The sequence below is a fragment of the Rhinatrema bivittatum genome, chromosome 3, assembly GCF_901001135.1.
Source record: "Rhinatrema bivittatum chromosome 3, aRhiBiv1.1, whole genome shotgun sequence".
NCBI lineage: Eukaryota > Metazoa > Chordata > Amphibia > Gymnophiona > Rhinatrematidae > Rhinatrema > Rhinatrema bivittatum.
The window spans coordinates 57,679,940-57,698,240 of NC_042617.1; the positions used below are offsets into that span (position 1 = coordinate 57,679,940).

At 45.2% G+C, this 18,301-nt stretch overlaps 1 protein-coding gene across 1 annotated transcript in view; it reads right to left on the reverse strand.

Annotated features, from left to right (window-relative positions):
* The window catches only part of SYT14 (synaptotagmin 14), a 272,359-nt gene that overhangs the window by 236,811 nt on the left and 17,247 nt on the right, over window positions 1-18,301 (reverse strand). The window contains exon 2 of the mRNA XM_029593290.1: window positions 14,803-15,009. Coding sequence (XP_029449150.1) covers window positions 14,803-15,009 — 207 coding nt within the window. The remainder of the gene's footprint in view (window positions 1-14,802; window positions 15,010-18,301) is intronic.

Below are 18,301 nucleotides of genomic sequence, written 5' to 3' on the forward strand. Positions count from 1 at the left end.
GTTCTTGGGTCTTTGGCTCTGTTATGTGAAATGGGAGGAGGAATAGCCTAGTGGTTAGAGCAGTGGTAAAACCAGGAGACCAGGGTTCAAGTCCTGCTGTTGCTTCTTGTGACCTTGGGCAAGTCACTTTACCCTCCATTGCCTCAGATACAAACTTAGATTGTAAGCCCTCTGGGGATAGGGAAATACCTACAGTACATGAATGTAAACTGATATGATATCTCAGATCGAATGTCGGTATATAAAAATAAATAAATGTGTGTGGCAGCACAGCCATACATGCATACATTGACCTCCACACTGATGCCTATAGGCAGATAGACAAATGGATGTACCCTCTGCAATAGACACTCTCGCTGTTGCAAAATGAGCCTAAAAATGTATACTAATTTATTTCACTATACAAAATGTTTACAAAAAGAATTAATATTTACATTTTAAATAATAAAGAAGAGAATATGACTTGTGCTCTTTGAGTGATAGGATGTGTCAGTATAGATCATTGAGTGACAAAGTCCACTACCGACTTGTAGAATGATATTTCAGTTTTACTATACTCACTGAGGAAAGAAAGATTAATAGGGCCATCTAGAGGAGAAAGGAATTGTCAACAATTTACAAGATACTGTCTTATATTTTTGACCTATAAAATATTATAATTTTGAAACCCTTTTACCAAACAAATATGAAACACAAATTAAACAATTTTTGATTTAAAGCTTCCAAATAAAAACATTTAACTGTAATAAATGTTTTCTTATTGTCTACATTTTTTTTAATTATATGCAACTGGATTGCTATGACAACACTGAAATATGATGTTTTCATCTTTAGCTCATTAATTCAAAATTAGTTCACAGTGGATAGTGTATAGTGGCTATGAAATCAGATGACAGGTTTCTTCCATAACATTCTTTGGCCCAAGAAGCAGCAGCCTAGCCTGTTAGTGGAAGCTTGGTCTCCTGCATGGCACTACGCTGAGCCACTGGTACATTTGTATTTTAGTTATGTTTATCATGTTAGAGTATTATAAAAGTTTAATTAAATTAAATTTAAATTAGAAGAGTCAAGATACAATCTACAGTAGTAACTCTGATCAACAAAATATGCAGATTCTTTGTTCAAACAAATGGAAGTGCTCTGTATTAACTGTAACTAAACCAATGTGTAAAAAGAGTAAAAGGAAAGTCACCAAACCTGAATCCAAATCAAACCTGCTATGAATATTGCATAACCATGTAGTACATTCAGTTTTGGGGGGGGGAAAAAAAGAAAAATCCCCTCAGACAGATTTGAAGTTTCCCTGGAGCCTCCCTAGGCTGACCTGAAGCTTCACTGGGTCTAAGACCTAGGACTGGGCCTAGTGCCAAAGCCCATCATAAGGCCAGGTCCCATCACCGAGGCCTCAACCTAGGCCTGGTCCAAGCACAGATCCAACAATAGAATACAGCCAGGACCTGTCACCAAGGCACGGGCCTGCCACTAGGACCAGCCAGGAGGCTGAGTCCTGTCAACATTTCCTCAGCCTAGGCCTAGGCCCCAAGGTCTAGGTTCAGGCCTCATGGCATTCTCTTCCATCCATTGTCCTCTTTAAATGATGTTGTCCTTGGAGGACATGCTGCATTGAGGTCACTGTGGTACCTTCCTCCAGAGCAGAGACTGCTATTTCCATGTAAGTCGGCCCTGGACTTGGGCCGAGGCTGAGGTCTCAGTGACAGGACCTGGCCTCTGAGCCTGAGCTGAGGCCAAGGTGATGGGACCTGGCCTCTGGCTGGACACTGTAACCGAGCCTAGGCCTAGACCTCAGGCAGCATCCTGGCACCAGCCCTAGACCTTGGCTATAGGAACAGGCCTCGAACTGGGCCCCGGCATCAGGCCTAGACCTAGGCAACAGGACCTCCCATGGATGGGTAAGTGAGGGCCAGATTTTTGGGAGGTGGATGAGATAGGGTGCAGATAGCCTGAAGAAGCCTTATTTTTTTTTTGTAATGTTTCTCATTTCTGCAAAGGACAGAAATAAAAGAAACATTAAATAAAATGATACCCGAGGAAACCAAAAATGGAACAAAAAAAACAAATTGAAATTATTTTCCCTTTACATCCTTACTCTCTTCATATATTACTTCAGCTTTAAGGTATTCCTTTTCCTAGGACATAAGAACATACAAAATTGCAATACTGGGTCAGACCAAGGGTCCATCAAGCCCAGCATCTTGTTTCCAACAGTGGCCAATCCAGGCTACAAGTACCTGGCAAGTACCAAAAAGAAAGTAGATCCCATACTACTGATGCCAATAATAGCAGTGGCTATTCCCTAAGTCAACTAGATTAATAGCAGTTAATGGACTTCTCCTCCAATAACTTATCCAAACCTTTTTTAAACCCAGCTATACTAACTGCACTAACCACATCCTCTAGCAACAAATTCCAGAGCTTAATTGTGTATTGAGTGAAAAAGAATTTTCTTTGATTAGTTTTAAATGTGCTACTTGCTAACTTCATGGAGTGCCCCTAGTCCCTCTATTATCCAAAAGAGTAAGTAACCGATTCACATTTTCTTGGGTACCGCTGATGGAAGTCCTTTAGGGGATTGAGGTCCAATATGTTGAACGATGGCTCCCATGAATTTTCCTCGGAGCCATAGTTTTTTCAGGAGATCAGGTACTCAATTTTCTTGCCTCTCCGGCAGGAGTCCAGAATTTCTTGGACTTCATATACTGTGTCCTCTTCTGAACCATCTCCTGGGGTTCAGGCAGTGCTCTAGAGGACCTGGATAGTACTAATGTTTTGAGCAGCGAAACATGAAACACTGGGAATAGTCCAATGAAGGAGGGTGCCAGACATAACGAGGGACGCCACAGGCGTAAGTACCTAGTGCTGGCCTTCTTTGGACATCAGCCATTTTCTTGGCTCATGTGGCGGGTCTTTCAATTAGCTGTTTGGTTTGTTCTCGTAGGTCTCTTTATTTATTTAGATTTTTATATTCCACTTTTCACACTTTTTTCACTTCAAAGTGGATTACATTCAGGTACTGTAGGTATTTCCCTATCCCCAGAGGGCTTACAATCTAAGTTTGTACCTGAGGCAATAGAGGGTAAAGTGACTTGCCCAAGGTCATAAGGAGTAGCAGCGGGACTTGAACCCTAGTCTCCTGGTTCATAGCCTGCTGCTCTAACCATGGGTAGTGGCAATGGAAGCAGGGGTTGTTTTCCATAAACAACCTGCAAGGGAAAAGAACTGGTAGCTGCGTTGATGTGGTTGTTGTGGGAGAATTCGGCCCAGGGCAAGAAGGCGGCCCAGTCGTCCAAGCGCTCATTGACATAGGAGCGAAGGAATGTTTTAAGAGTTCGATTAGTATGCTCTGCTTGCCCGTTGCCCTGCAAGTGGTAGGCTGTTGTGTAGTCAAGTGTGATGACAAATTTCTTGCAGAGAGAAAGCCAGTACTGGGCGATGAATTGAACCCCTCTATCTGAAAGGATGTGTTTTGGTAAACCATGCAAGCAGAAGATGTGGAAGATAAAGAGTCTTTCCAACTCTGGTGTCAAAGGAAGGCTGGACAATGGGACAAAGTGCACCATTTTGGAGAAGTGATCAATTACCACCCATATCAAAGTGGCACCAATAGAGAGAGGGAAGTCCATAATAAAATCTGTGGGTCCAGGGTTCCCTGGGGGCTGACAACAGCTGTATCAGCCCCCAGGGTCAGCCATGTAAGGCTTTTTGTTGTGCGCAGGTGGGACACGAGTCAACATATGTCTAAACATCCTGCTTCATTTGGGGCCACCAATAGTGCTGAAGCAATTAGAGGGTTCGTGCCATCCAGAGTGTCCTGCTACATGGGAGTCATGGGACCATTTTAACACCTTTTCACACAATCTGGAGGGAAGGGTATCACTGTGGCCAGCAGTATATTAGCGGGATTGATGATATATTTTGGAGTTTCCGGGATGTCCTCAGTCTGAAAAAAGTGGGAGGGGGTGTCTGCTTGTTGATTCTTGAGCATGGGGCAGTATCTCAATTCAAAATCAAAACGGGCAAAGAACAGAGACCAGCGAGTCTGTCTAGAGTTGAGCTGATGAGCTTGATGTAGATATTCAAAGTTCTTGTGTTTTATGTATATGATGATGCAATGGTGAGCCCACTCAAGAAGATGTCGCCATTCTTCTAAGTTACAAGTTACTCTATGACTGCCAAGAGCTCCTGGCTCCAATACTGTAGTTGTGCTTGGCCAAGGAGACCTTCTTGGAGAAGAAGGAAAGTGGATGAATAACACCTTCAAAGCTGTGTTGGCTGAGGACAGCCCCTACCCCAAGCGTAGAAGAATCTACCTCCAGAATGAAGGGCCGAGTGGGATCTGTATGACATAGAGAGGGTCCATGAGAGAAGGCATCCCTTAGTCTCTGAAAAAACGCAGTAGCCTCTGGTGGCCAATTCTTGGTGGTGGTGCCCTTGTGGGTAAGGATGGTAAAGTGGGCTGCCAAGTTGCAGTAATTAGGGATAAATTGGCGGTAACAGTTGGCAAACCCCAGGAACCTTTGCAAGGCTCAGAGTCTAATTGGGTGAGGTCACTCCAGGACGGCTTTTACCTTGGCCGAGTCCAACTGAAATTATATACCCAAGGAACTGGAATACCTCTTGCTCAAAGAGGCATTTCTCCAGTTTGGTGTAGTGTTATTTTCCTGGAGGCACTGAAGAATGATCTAAACATCTCTACGATGGGAGCTCAAGGTCTGAGGAAAAATCAATATGTTGTCCAAATATAAAACCACACAGGTGTACAGCAGATTGTAGAAGATCTTATTGACCATCTTCTGAAAGACTGCAGGGGTGTTGCAAAGCCCGAAGAGCATTACCAAATGCTCATAGTGCCCATCGCAGGTGTTAAAGGTGGCCTTCCATTTGTCCCCAGCCTTGATGCAGACAAGGATGTGCGTGCCCCGGAAAGCCAGTTTCGTACATATCTTGGCACCCTGCAGGCGATCAAAGAACTCAGTTTTTAATGGCAGAGGGGTATCTTTCCTTCTTAGTAATAGCATTCAGACTACTGTAATCTATACATGGTCTGAGAAATCCATCTTTCTTCACAATGAAAAAGAAACTGGCTGCCACCGGGGAAGAGGATGACCGGATGAATCCATGGGCAGATTTTCTTGAATATAGGCTGATATGGTAAATGTCTTGGGTGGAGATAAAGAGTAGACTCAGCCCTGTGAGGATGCAGCTCTGGGAATGAATTAGATGCCGCAGTCATACAGACGATGAGGCAGCAGGGTCTTGGCACTCTTCTTAAAGAAGCCTTCTTTTATACTCCACATACTGAGGTGGAAGTCCCAGCAATGCAAAAGCCACAATCACCAGGCAAGATGGTTCCATGGGTACTAAGTTAGTGCACCCACGAAAAACGGGCAAGTTCCAAACTGAATCAATCAAACTGATTTTGATGTTGTTGGAGCCATGCCAGTCCTAGTATCACGGGATTGATGGCTCTGGAGAGAAAGAACTCCATGTCTCAGCCTTTCAGATCTCCTCCATGAAGACCGATATGCATTGAGCAAATCTCCCTGAAACACTTTCTTCTTAATAGTATCTAAGGTGCAAGAATCCTTCTCCGGGAACATTGAAGAATGTATCCTGGACCTCTCAGCCTTCTTCAAATTGGATTTGACCACCACAGGTTGGTACAGTAGCTGCTGCTTCTTAAATCTGGGAGCCTTCTGGACATGATATATCACATCTACCTTCATGTTCACAGGAATCACAGAAACGGCGTTCCTCATCTGTACTTCTGCAGGATCTCATGCATTAGTGTTATGTGGGCTGGGGTCTGGAAACACCCTCTCAGGAGGATAGGACCAAAGGGCAGGAGCTGGGTTTATCTTTTACCTAGCCATCCCCCTCCCCATCAGGTTGAGCTCTTGGGTTCTGGGGGCCAGTAAGGCTTAACTGGACTAAGCTGGACAGGTTGGACAAGTTGGATAAGGCAGGACAGGCTAGATAAGCTGGACAAGGCAGGGCAGACACAGACTGGATGTTGTGGGCAGAACAGACTGGAAGCATAGAAACATAGAATTATGACATCAGAAAAAGACCATATGGCCATTCCAGCCTGCACATCCATTCAATTAATTTAGCACTATAATTCTATTATAAATATAAGGAAGCAGGGGTCTGGGTATTGCTACAGGGAAGAAGCTGAGGATTGGATACTAGAACAGGCAAGGAGATGAGGACTGGATACTGGCACAGGAGGGTAGCAAGATACTGAACAAGGGCAAGAGCTAGGTACAGGATACTGAGCAGGGTCGGAACTGGATATAGAAACAGCATCCATTCCTTGCTTGGGCAAGGCAAAGCAGGGAATGGATGCTGAGGACTGGACTGGCCAGGGCACGACAAAATCAGACAAGACAGGATTAAACAATGCAGACTAGGTCAGGACTTAGACAAGGCAGACAAGGGTAGGAGAAGGCAAGGACATACAGAACAAAAAAAACCTGAGGCCCAAAGGCAGCAACACAGAAGGCCCATAGGCCGCTAAGAATAAGGCCCAGAGGCCACTAAGCAAAGAGAGGCCTGAGTAAGCTACAGAGCAAGACTGGAGGCCACAAGGTAAAGTAAGGTAAAGCCTGAGCAGACCACAGAGCAAGATGCAAGGACACAGAAGGCCTGGAGGCAACAAGGCAAGGTATGGCCTGAGTAGGCCACAGAGCAAAGTACAAGGAGGCAGAAGGCCCAGAGGCCACAAGGCAAGGTATGGCCTGAGTAGGCCACAGAGTAAGGCACAAGGAGACAGAAGACCTGGGGGCCACAAGGCAAAGAAAGTCTGAGTAGGCAAAATAAAATAATTACTTAATAAAATAATATACCACAAAGCCAAACAATACATCAATCATTATAACAAAATCCAAATTAATAAAACCTTGCCTAAATATCAGGGATCAACATACCAAAACATAATAGAATACTACCAGACAAAGAGATTAAGTATTATCAAATGCCTTATTAAAAAACCAGAACTTGACAGCTTTCCTGAATTTTAGATAGTTGGAAATAGAGCAGATATCGAAGAGTAATGTGTTCCAAAGAGATGGTGCTTGATAACTGAATGAGGATTCTCTTGTGGATAACAAACAGATTGCAGATGGAGGGGGTATGTGAAGAAAGGCAGCTTGAGAAGATTGTAAACTATGCGATGAAGTATAAGAAGCTAACAATTTAGACAAAGTGGTAGTCTGGCTGACAGTGTACAAGAAACAATATTTAATACTTTAAATCAAATCCTATAGACAATTGATAACCAATGTAACTGTTTCAAAGCAGGAGAAATGTGATTATATTTTCAGAGACCAAATATCAATCTAGCTGCTGTGTTTTGTAATAGTTGGAGGTGCTTCAACTGTGTATTGGGAATACTAAGTAGAAGAGAATTACAGTAATCTAATTTTGAAATCACAAAAGCATGGCCCAGAGTTCTTTTACATCTAACAGAGGGCGGAGTTTCCTAATATACCTTAGTGAAAAAAATGATTTCTGGACAGTAACTGAAATAAAGTTTGACATGGTGAGGGCAGAATCCAGTTGTACATCCAAAGAAGTTGTCATAGGTTTTATAGGAATAGGTGTACCTGACATCATAGGTGCAACTACTAGAGGAGGGGACCTGGTGTGGGAAATTATTTTAAGGAGGAAGTTAACTTGCAGAAGATTATTGTACTACGATAGGAAGTAATGAAGGAAAGAAAGCAGAGTTGTTTACCTGTAACGGGTGTTCTCCTAGGACAGCAGGATGTTAGTCCTCACAGATGGTTGACATCATTAGTTGGAGCCAGGCACAGAAAACTTTTATCAAAGTTCTAGAACTGACTGGCACACTGAGCATGCCACTATCCACGCATCCACATGGGGTCCCTCTTCAGTCTCGTAACATAGATTCATGCGTGAAAAAATAAAATAACAAAATGCAGGAGAACCCAACTCCCCAGGATGGCAGGCAGGTTTCCTGAGGACTAACATTCTGCTGCCCTAGGAGAACACCTGTTACAGGTAAGCAACTCTGCTTTCTCCTAGAACAAGCAGGATGATAGTCTTCAAAGATAGGTGAATACCAAGCTACAGGCTGCTCCCAGCAACAACCATGACCAACAAGCACTGAAATAACTGCAGTGCTGTTGGGAACATAAGGAGACAGCATGACCCTGAACTATGGGCCCTAGGGAGGGAGAGTTGGGTTTAAGCTTGAAAGAGATTGCGAAGGACAGATTGGCTAAAGCTACTATCATTTCGACCATCCTTGTCCAAGCAGTTGTGGGCAGTGAATGTGTATATTCCTTGTAGCCTTGTAGATTTCGGCAATCAGAACTGCTCGCAAGTGGGCAACTGATGCCGCCATGGCCCTCACAGAGTGAGCTTTTACACAGCCTCCAAGATGAAGGCCCGCCTGCACACAGCAGAAGGAGATACAATCCGCCAGCCAGTTGGACAGAGTTGGCTTACCCACCGCAAAGCTCAGCCTGTTTTTGTCAAAGGATATAAAGAGTTGTGAGGACTGCCTGTGGTCTGCTGTGCATTCGAGATAGAAAGCTAAAGCTCTTTTGCAGTCCAAACTATGCAGATCCCATTCATCCTGGTGAGAATGAGGCCTCGGAAAAAAGGTGGGCAGAATGATTGACTGATTAAAGTGAAAATCAGTCATCACCTTAGGCAGGAACTTAGGGTGCGTACGCAGGACCACTCTATCATGAAAGAATTTTGTATAGGGCGTATACATAACCAACACCTCAAGCTCACTAACCCTGCACGCTGAGGTGACCACCACCAGGAAGAGAACCTTCCAGGTCAAGAACTTAAGATCGCAGGTGCACAAAGGCTCAAAAGGATCATGCATGAGCCACACCAATACTACGATGAGGGCCCAGGACACAACTGGAGGCTGAAGGGGAGGCTTCAGTTGAAGCAAGCCCCGCAGAAACCGCCCCACAATAGGTTGAACAGAAATGGGCGTACCACCCACACCCTGATGGTAAGCGCTGATGGCATTCAGGTATACCCTGACTGAGTTGGTTTTAATCCAGCCTCTGAGAGGTGCCACAGATAGTCAAGCAACTTTGCAGTGGGGCAGACAAAGGGATCTAAGCCATGACCCTCGTACCAGACGAAGAACCTCCTCCATTTCAGCCTTTAAGACTTCCTGGTGGAAGGCTTCCCTGAAGCTACCAATCCCTGAGACATGTCATCAGAGAGGTCCAGGGGTTGCAGGACTAAACACTCAACATCCAGGCCATCAAGGCTAATGCTCAGAGGTTTGGATGTTGCAGTCTACTCTGATCTTGTGTGATAAGATTGGAAGAGGTTCCCAGATGGATGGGTTCTCTTTCTGACAGCTCCCAAAGGAGCAGGAACCAGACCTGTCAGGACCAGTAAGGGGCCACAAGAATCATGGTACCCTGGTCCTGCTGGAGCTTCAAGAGAGTCCTCATGACCAGCGGAAGAGGAGGAAACGCGTATAGGAGACCCGCGCCCCAATGTTGAGCAAAGGCATCCAAGGCTGGAAGTCCATCTGTCCTGAACAGGGAACAGAAGTTGCTCACCTTGCAGTTGTAGGGGAAGGCAAAAGATCCATGTCCAGAGATCCATACCAGCAGAAGATCCGGGCTACCACTGCTGGATCCAGTGACCACTCATGTAGCCGGAACGCTAGACTCAGACAGTCTGCCACCACATTCTCTGTTCCGACTAGGTACATCGCTCTCAGGAGCATGCCTTGCTACAGAGTCCAGGACCAAACCTGCACTGCCTCTTGACAAAGGAGGAACGACCCAATGCCTCCCTGTTTGTTGATGTACCACATTGCTACCTAACTTTCTGTCCGGATCAGGACTGCCTTGTGGGCAAATGGTCTTGAAAAGCCCAAAGGGCGTAGCGAATCACACGAAGCACCAGGAAGTTGATCTGACATTGAGATTCCTGAGCTGTCCACTGTCCAACCTAGGGGGGAGGTATTGGTGGTAAGCATTACCTGAGATGGGGAAACTTGAAGCCCCCTGCTCCAGGTTGGACAGATCCTCCACCAGGACAGGGAGACCTGGAGATGTGGTGTGACATAGACAAGTGCCCCGAGGTCCTGGGATACCTACTACAACTGTAACCTCAAGGTCCATTGTGCCCTGCGCATACATAGGTGGGCCAAAGGGGTGACGTAGACAGACGCAGCCATGTGATCCAAAAGACAAAGCAGCAGATGAGCAGAAACTTGTTGACAGCTGCAGACCAAGCTCACCAGCAACGACAGGGCAAGCACTCGGTTGCAAGGCAGAAATGCCTTGGTCTGAACCGTGTCCAGTCTGGCTCCAATGAAGCCCAGGTGTGGTGATGGGCTGAGGTGGGACTTGGGGTAATTGATGACAAACCCCAGAGACTGTAGCACCTGGATGGTCAGGCATAAGGACTGAAGTGCCTCCTGCTGGGTGGTGCTTTTGACCAGCCATTTGACAAGTAGGGGAACACATGTACCCCCTGACATCAGAGGTGCGCTCCCACTACTGCTAGGCACTTGGTGAAGACCCGGGTGGCTGATGCAAGGCCGAATGGCAACACTCGATACTGGAAGTGATCCTTTCCCACCACAAAGCGAAGATACTTCCTGTGACCCGGGAAGATCGCAATGTGAGCATAGGCATCTTTCAGGTCAAGGGAGCAGAGTCAGTCTCCTCTTCTTAGGAGCGGGATCAGGGTGCCCAAAGAAACCATCTTGAACCTTTCTCTTTGAAGGAATCATTCAAGGCTCTTAGGTTGAGAATAGGGTGAAGGCCCCCAGTTCTCTTTGGTATCAGGAAATACCTCCGCTGGCAGAGGAGAACGAGTTCTACCGCTTCGGCCATTAGAAGGGCAGAGAGCTCTGTCAGAAGTATTTCCTGAAGAACAGACGGAGCCCATGATGGACATGGGGGAGAATTCACAGAGATATCCCTGAAGTTCAGCAGGTACCCTAGGCGAATGATGGTGAGAACCCACTGATCCGACGTAACGTGGGGCAAGCGATATGCAAAATGACACAGCCTGCATCTGACTGGAAGGCAGGATGCCAAGGGTACGGCAATCTGACTCACACTCCCTCGCTCCCAGTCAACACCCCATGGCGGGGCTCTGCTGGGGGGCTGGCTGAAGCCTGGGGGTCCACTGCTGATGGGAACGACTTCTGGAACCAGCACAGGGTGTGAGGGCCTGTGAGGCAGGAGGATAGTATTTCCTCTGGCAACAGGACTTCCTTGAGCTTTGTCGCAAGGATATTCTGACCGAGGATGGTCAGTCGGAAGCACTAGCTGACAGATGTTGAAGGGTCTCATGCTGGTCCTTCAATTGGGCCACTGCATCTCTGACCTTCTTTCTGAAGAGATTCTCACCCATACAGGGTAGATCTGCCAGCTTTTCTTGGACCTCCGGCCGAAGGTCCATGGCATGGAGCCAGGCCATCTTGCAGGTGCCAATGCCTGCTGCAGCCACTCTCGCTGCCGTTTTGAAAACATCGTAAGTGGACCTCACCTCATGTTGTCCTGCCTCCAGATCCTGCTGTACTACTGCTGAGAGTGCCTGCCCCAACAGTAGCATCCTGCTACTGTTGGGGCAGGCGCTCTGACAGCTTCTGGACCTGCTTCCACAGGTTTCGGTTATACTGGGTCATATATAGTTGGTAGGAGGTGATACAGGCGATGAGCATAGTGCCCTGATACACCTTCCTATCCAGAGCATCCAATGCCCTGTGATCTCGACCTAGAGGGGCAGAGGCTTAGGTGCAGGCTTTTATAAGAGCGGACTCCACCACAATCGATTGGTGTGGGAGATGCTGCCTCTCAAACCCCAATGCCTGTTTGACCAGGTAGATAGCATCCACCTTATGATTAACTGGAGGGATGGAGACAGGATGTTCCCAGATCCTAAGGAGAAGTTCCTTAATAATATCATGGACTGGGACAGCCACTATTTCCTTTGGAGCATCTACGAAGACCTCCAGCATTTTATGTTGGGTGTCCTCTTCCATGAGGAGCTGAAACGGGATGGCTTCAGCCATGGCCCGGACAAAGCTCACAAAGGAAAGATCCTCTGGGGGAGAAGGCTCTGAAAGAAGGTCTCCAGAGTCCTCCAAAGAGGACTTTGAGGTATCATCCCCCCAGGGGTCATATGGGGCCTCTTCCTCACTAAGGTCCCCTGGGAGGCCAGCGTGGTTGGTCCCTGCCCAGGCCTCTCAGTTTAGGCTCCAATGACACCGAGATCCCTGATGGCCCAGGAATGGGATCGTGAAAATCCGGCCTCGGGACCAGTGGTCCTGAAGGCGCTGACGGCTGCAAGTCTTCCTCCTCAGAGGACCCAATGATGGGAATTGCTCCAGAGGAGGTCATCTGAGGCCGCAGAGGAACCAATGGTCCTCCAGGCACTGGCTGCACCAGAAGGATGCCTAAAAGAACATCAAGATGCTCTAGCAAGGGCGCCAAGAGAGACAGCACAGGCTCTGGCACCGGCATGGGGACCAATGCCGGTGGCGATTCGATACCCCTCAGGGCTTGGAGCACTGCCAGCTGAACCCTGCGAGCCAACTTCTCCTGAAAGTCCGGTGAAGTTAGGATGGAAGAAGGAAGAGGAGGCATCATCACCAGAGCTTCCTTGGAGCCCTGAGGAGGCTCGGTGTCCAGCACCATCATCAGTGGGGAACGCTTGGGACTCCCAGGTCTGATAGAAGATGATGCCTCTTCCCCAAGGGGTTGTTTCAGTGGCGGCATGGCAATGCTGATGCCACACCAGTCCCAGGGCTGTGCGTCAACGGCAACCGTTGAAGATGTTTGTGGGACTTTTTGCGGTGCTCAGCCTGGTCTTTCCCCGGCACCAAGGAAGTTGAAGATCCCGATGTCTTGGAGTGTGACGACACCGGAGACAGCCTATCTCTGGCTCCTCTTGAGAGAGACGGGCCCGCCGGGGAAGTGGAAAGGGATGGCATATCTAACGACTCCCCTCGGCCTCTAGGTGTCGACGCCACCAATGCCAAACTAGATGGATCAGACTTTTTGGACTCAAAAAGCTTTTCCATTTTGTCCAGCTGGGCACGACAGCCTTTGGGGGGTCGTCTGATCACATAGATGGCACCCGCGGACGTCATGCAACGCCCCCAGGCAGAGGATACAGACCTTATGTAGATCAGTAATAGACATGGTCTGTGGGCACTAGAGGCAACGTCAAAAACTGAATGATGCCATAAAAAACAGCTGGCGAGCAGTCGATGGCTGGCAGCCACCGAGGAGCAACACTCCGGGAATCAACCGCAACAAAGGGAAAAAACAAACACCTACCATGCCGCTGGACAGGGCACCGACCGGAGAGGGGGACCCAGCGCAGACAAAGTCAACAATATGACTGGGAACACTTTTTGAAGGAATACTAAAAAGCAGAGCTCCACCGCTGTGAGGCATCTACTTTGTGGAAAAAAAGAGACTGAAGAGGAACCCCGCCTGGACGAGTGGATAGTGGCATGCTGAGCATGCTCAGTGTGCCAGTCAAAGTTATAGAAACTTTGCCAAAAGTTTTCCGTGCTGTACTCCATCTGATAATGTCATCCATCTGTGAGCACTACCATCCTGCTTGTCCTAGGAGAAATCACAGATGTTATTAGTGTAATTATTTGATATAAAGCCTATAAGTTCTAAGAATAAATATGCCATTTTTCTTAGCCTGCTTGTAACAAAAAAACAAGTCCTGAGATCAGATATATTGGAGAGCAGTTACTCAGAGAGCTAACTGTGCAGATATCAGAAGAAAATAGGACATTAGCCATTTGGCCACACCTAACTGCTTGCTGATGAGATAACAGACAGTTGGAGCCTCAAGAACACATAGGAGAGACCCGGGGAAGAAACTAGAGCAAAGGTCATCAGAATCAACATAGAAAGACCTGCTTCAAACTAACTGGTTGAAATCGGAAAAAGAATAGCTCAGAAGAATAGCTTTTGGACATTAATAGTGGTTAATGAAGTGCCTGATGAGCTATTGCTGATTTCCAAACTGTGTTCCCAGATTTCCAAAAATATATCACATTGGGAACTGTAAGGGGAAGTATTTTTGTGTATATATTCTTTAATGCAAACTCTAATTGTGCATGCTTTTATTGCTTATTTTTAGACTTACAAGTAAAACTTCTATATTTATAAATAAGTGTGTTAGGTAATCTATGGCAAAAAAATCACCAATTTTCCTACCCACTACATTTAGCAACAGGATAGGATTGGTGTTTATTTATTTCCTAGTTTGTTTGTTATATTGCTACACAGTTAGTAAGTGGCAGAGTGTGGGGATACTAAATGGAAGTTTAATCATGTTGGAAATTCTATTATCCCACTCAACTTGGAAAGAACACTCTCAGAGAAAAGAAGAAAGCCAAGCTAACAAGCAGGTATAAATGCATGCATGGAACGTTGCAGTATATTTTGCGCATACCCTCTAATTTTCAAAGTGGACATAAGTCCATTTTGAAAATCTGGGCTAAAGTCTGCATGTACTTTCCACATGCAAACTTTAGCCCTAACTGTGCTGTTTTAAAATTATGTTATCATAATGTTTGAGAATCAGTAGTTAATGAAAGAAGCCATAACATCACTAATACAGAAATCAAATCTTTAACAGAATATCTTTCACAAACATTGTAGCACATGGAGAACATTATTAAGTTACCTGCTGGAATTCATGTCAGCTAATATCAGTGTTCACTTTTCTAATCTTTTACTTTAAGACAAAACAAAAAGAAAGTTTTAAGTAATGTCTTACCTTCATCTGTGGAGGCTTCACTACTGTAGCCATCATACTCTGCAGACAAAGGGCTATACTTCTGCCTGGTTTCCCATATATAATTTTGTTTGTCTGGCATTGGAGTTTTGGAACCTTGTGTTCTTGTCATAGCTTCATGATATTTACCCAGTGCCTCATCTTCACTTTCAGAGGATGAACCATGGTCACGGTCCATGTACAAGGTATCTGTTTAAAGAAAACAGGCTACAGCATAAGAAGACTTCTTATGATTTTTCACTGCATTGCAGTTTTTCAATGTTTACTGACATTTCAAGGCACAATTACAATTATATGCAATGTAGGGCCTCTTTAATTTTGGAAATACTCTAATCTGTATCCAAAATAAAATAATAGTCACCTATATTATCTTTGTTTTAAAACATCTATAGTTTAAAATTTCATAGTATAGGAGTGCAATTGGTCTAGTAGCTATAGCAGTATGACAACAGTCATGAGAAGTAATGAGAGAACCTAAAATGCAAGCTAAATTCCTTTTATCACTGTCTCTTTGAATGACATTGGGTAAACCCAGGGACATTCTTACACTTGAATGTGGATCCCTCCCTTCTTTAAAATGCAGCATCCTGCAGACCAAAGGTCCAGAATGCCACTGGTGTATAAAAGGCCTTGGGCCCAGAGAACCTATCAGTGTCCTCATGCGAGCCTCCTCCTCTCTCAAACAAGGACTGGGGCATGTCCCATGACTAAGACCTCCCCTAGGGACATTAGTTTATCTCCTTGTATGTCAGTTTATCCAACAGTAATTGGGCAATAGCAACAAATGTCCCTCCTATGCCTTCCTTTTAGAAACCTTCGTAAAGTTCATTCCAGAAATTTGCTTCCCAGATGCGACTGCATGCTTGCTCCTGAAATATTAAATTGCAAAGGACAATGGAATTCTGTTTTAATAGAAGTCAATATGTAAATGCAAAGTATTACTATGATTATTATAGTATAGTAGTGTGGCACCCCATGGGTTAACCACTAGATGTCACCTAGTTCCTGTACAAAAACAACTAGCTACAGGGAATACCATTTTATAGCTCCTCTTTTATGAGGGAGCTGAATGGATGGCCCTGCTATAAGTAGGCGACTAGGGCTAGATTCAGGAGAAGTTGAGGAGAGAGAGGCCTAGTGAATTGGGTCTCCTTCTCAGGTGAGGCCTACAGCTTCACACCAGATACTTTTGGGAAAAAACACCTACTTGCACACTCCCTGCCAGGACAGGTTCAGGTATAGAGAAATCAAGGGAGTTTATGAGGATTTGGACTATTAAGGATTATTTTGCCTGAGTTACAGCCTGGAGCTCTGAGGAAAGATTACCACCCTGATTCTAGATGCCAGGTCACTGAGCCTTGTTAGTACTCTTTCAAAGCCAGTGAAGGGCTGCAGGGACAGTGGGTTCAAAAGATAGTGAAATGGTCAGTGAAATATCCTATTAAAGGTGACAGGAGGTTGTTTACCCCTTTTCTCATTTTGAGTGATTGATGCCTTTCCCTCTGGGAGGCTCAGAAGAAGAAAAAACCACAAATAAGAGGCTGAGGAGCATCAAGGAAATCCCTCTACAGGATCTTCGAATGGAACATAGGCGCAGGTTGGGTCACTGTGTGAAGTTGGTTGGATCCAGGTAGGACTGTAAGAATTCAAAAGGAATCTGTTGCAGTCTGGGATTTTGCAAGAGTAGGGGACTACTAAGCTCTCATGTAAAGGGAGTTAGACTTTCCCCAGGAACTCAGCACTTACTCAGAGATAGAGAAAGGGCACGCGTTGTATAGACATTGACATCACCTGGACATTGATTACCTATTCACTAAATCAGTAAATTTAATTTTGAACACCCAATCCTGTGTCCTGCACTTCTTATCCAGATCAGCATAAGAGATTTACACTAACCAACTGCACACCAGAAAGGAAGTCCCCTCACAGCCTGGGCCACAACTATCTGCTTTCCCCCATAGAAAGAATTCATCCCTGGGGAAGTACAAGTGGAGAGGACCTGTGGCAAGGACAATAGCCCTGAACAATCTAAATTCTTTTGTGTGCCCTTAGAGGAGATGCCCCTCAGAAGAAGAGTTATATTAGTACAATCACTGGAAATACTAAATTTGTTCAACTTTATCAAGAAAAACTCTTAATTATATAAACATATTATTATTATAAAATATATAGGACCTTGTTTTAAGTGTGTTCCATTCTGTATCAGTGATAAAACTGTTCTGAACATAGCGTTTTTATGGCAGCTAATTAGATCAACAAGTTACACTGGTAAACAAATTTCTGGGAACATTTTGTTTCCTCCACAACCTTCGGTGAAACAAGTAGATTGTAACAAACTGAACACAAATATGCATTTATTATGGCTGTATCATGTACCGTTTGCCAGAAAAGTGCGATATACATTAAGCATTGTTACGTGTCTGTAGTGGCATAAGCTATAATGGTAATAATGGCACCAGAAAACAAAACTAAAAATGTTTTGCCGCAGATTTTCATTTGTAATCACTGTCCGACGCTTCACGGATGAGAGTCCAACAATAGTCACCTAGCATGGAGGGGTTTCACTTGCCTTGATACCTTTTCTCCATTTTGACAATGACTTGATGAAACCTTTAACCATGTTCGTCACTCACAGCGCCAAGGTTGTCTAGGAAGAAGTCCAAGTGGGAATGAAGAAAATGTATCTTCAATGACATGTTGCACTTCATCAATTTGTATGCCTGAAGCAGATTTTCAACCTGTTTGACATAGTCTGCTGCCTTATAGTTGCCTAGAAAGTTAAACGACATTCTTGAAGGCTGTCCACGCAACACATTCTGTACCTTGCAGAAGACCATCAAAGAGGCTGTCCTTCATCACAGCTCGGATTTGTGGGCCAACGAAAACACCTTCTTTTATCTTGGCGTCACTTATGCGTGGAAACATTTGCTGCAAATAATCAAAGGCTTTACTTTGCTTGTTCATTGCCTTAACAAAGTTGTTCATCAGCCCAAGTTTGATGTGCAAAAGTGGAAGAAATATCTTACTTGGATCCACCAGTGGGTCGTGCACTACATTCTTCTACCTTGGAACCAACTTCTTGCAGAGAGGCCAGACTTTTCTGACATAATGTGAATCTCTTGCTCGACTGTCCCACTCACAAAGGAAACAACAATACTTGGTGTAACCAAGCTGCAGACCCAATAGAATTACAACTACCTTGAGATCACCACACAAATTCCAATTGTACCTCGAGTACTCAATGTGGTTCAGCAGTAGCTGCATGTTCTCATACGTTTCTTTCATATGAACAGCATATCCGACAAGTATTGATGGATAGATATTGCCTGTGCAGCAAAACAGCCTTCAAACTTAAGATTGATGAATCAATAAACAGTCACCATTCTGTTGGGTCGTGGTCACATCCAAGAGCACAAAACAATCCATTGATGTCACAGCATAAAGTCAGACTGTCTACTTGGTTGAAATATTTTGTCAAATC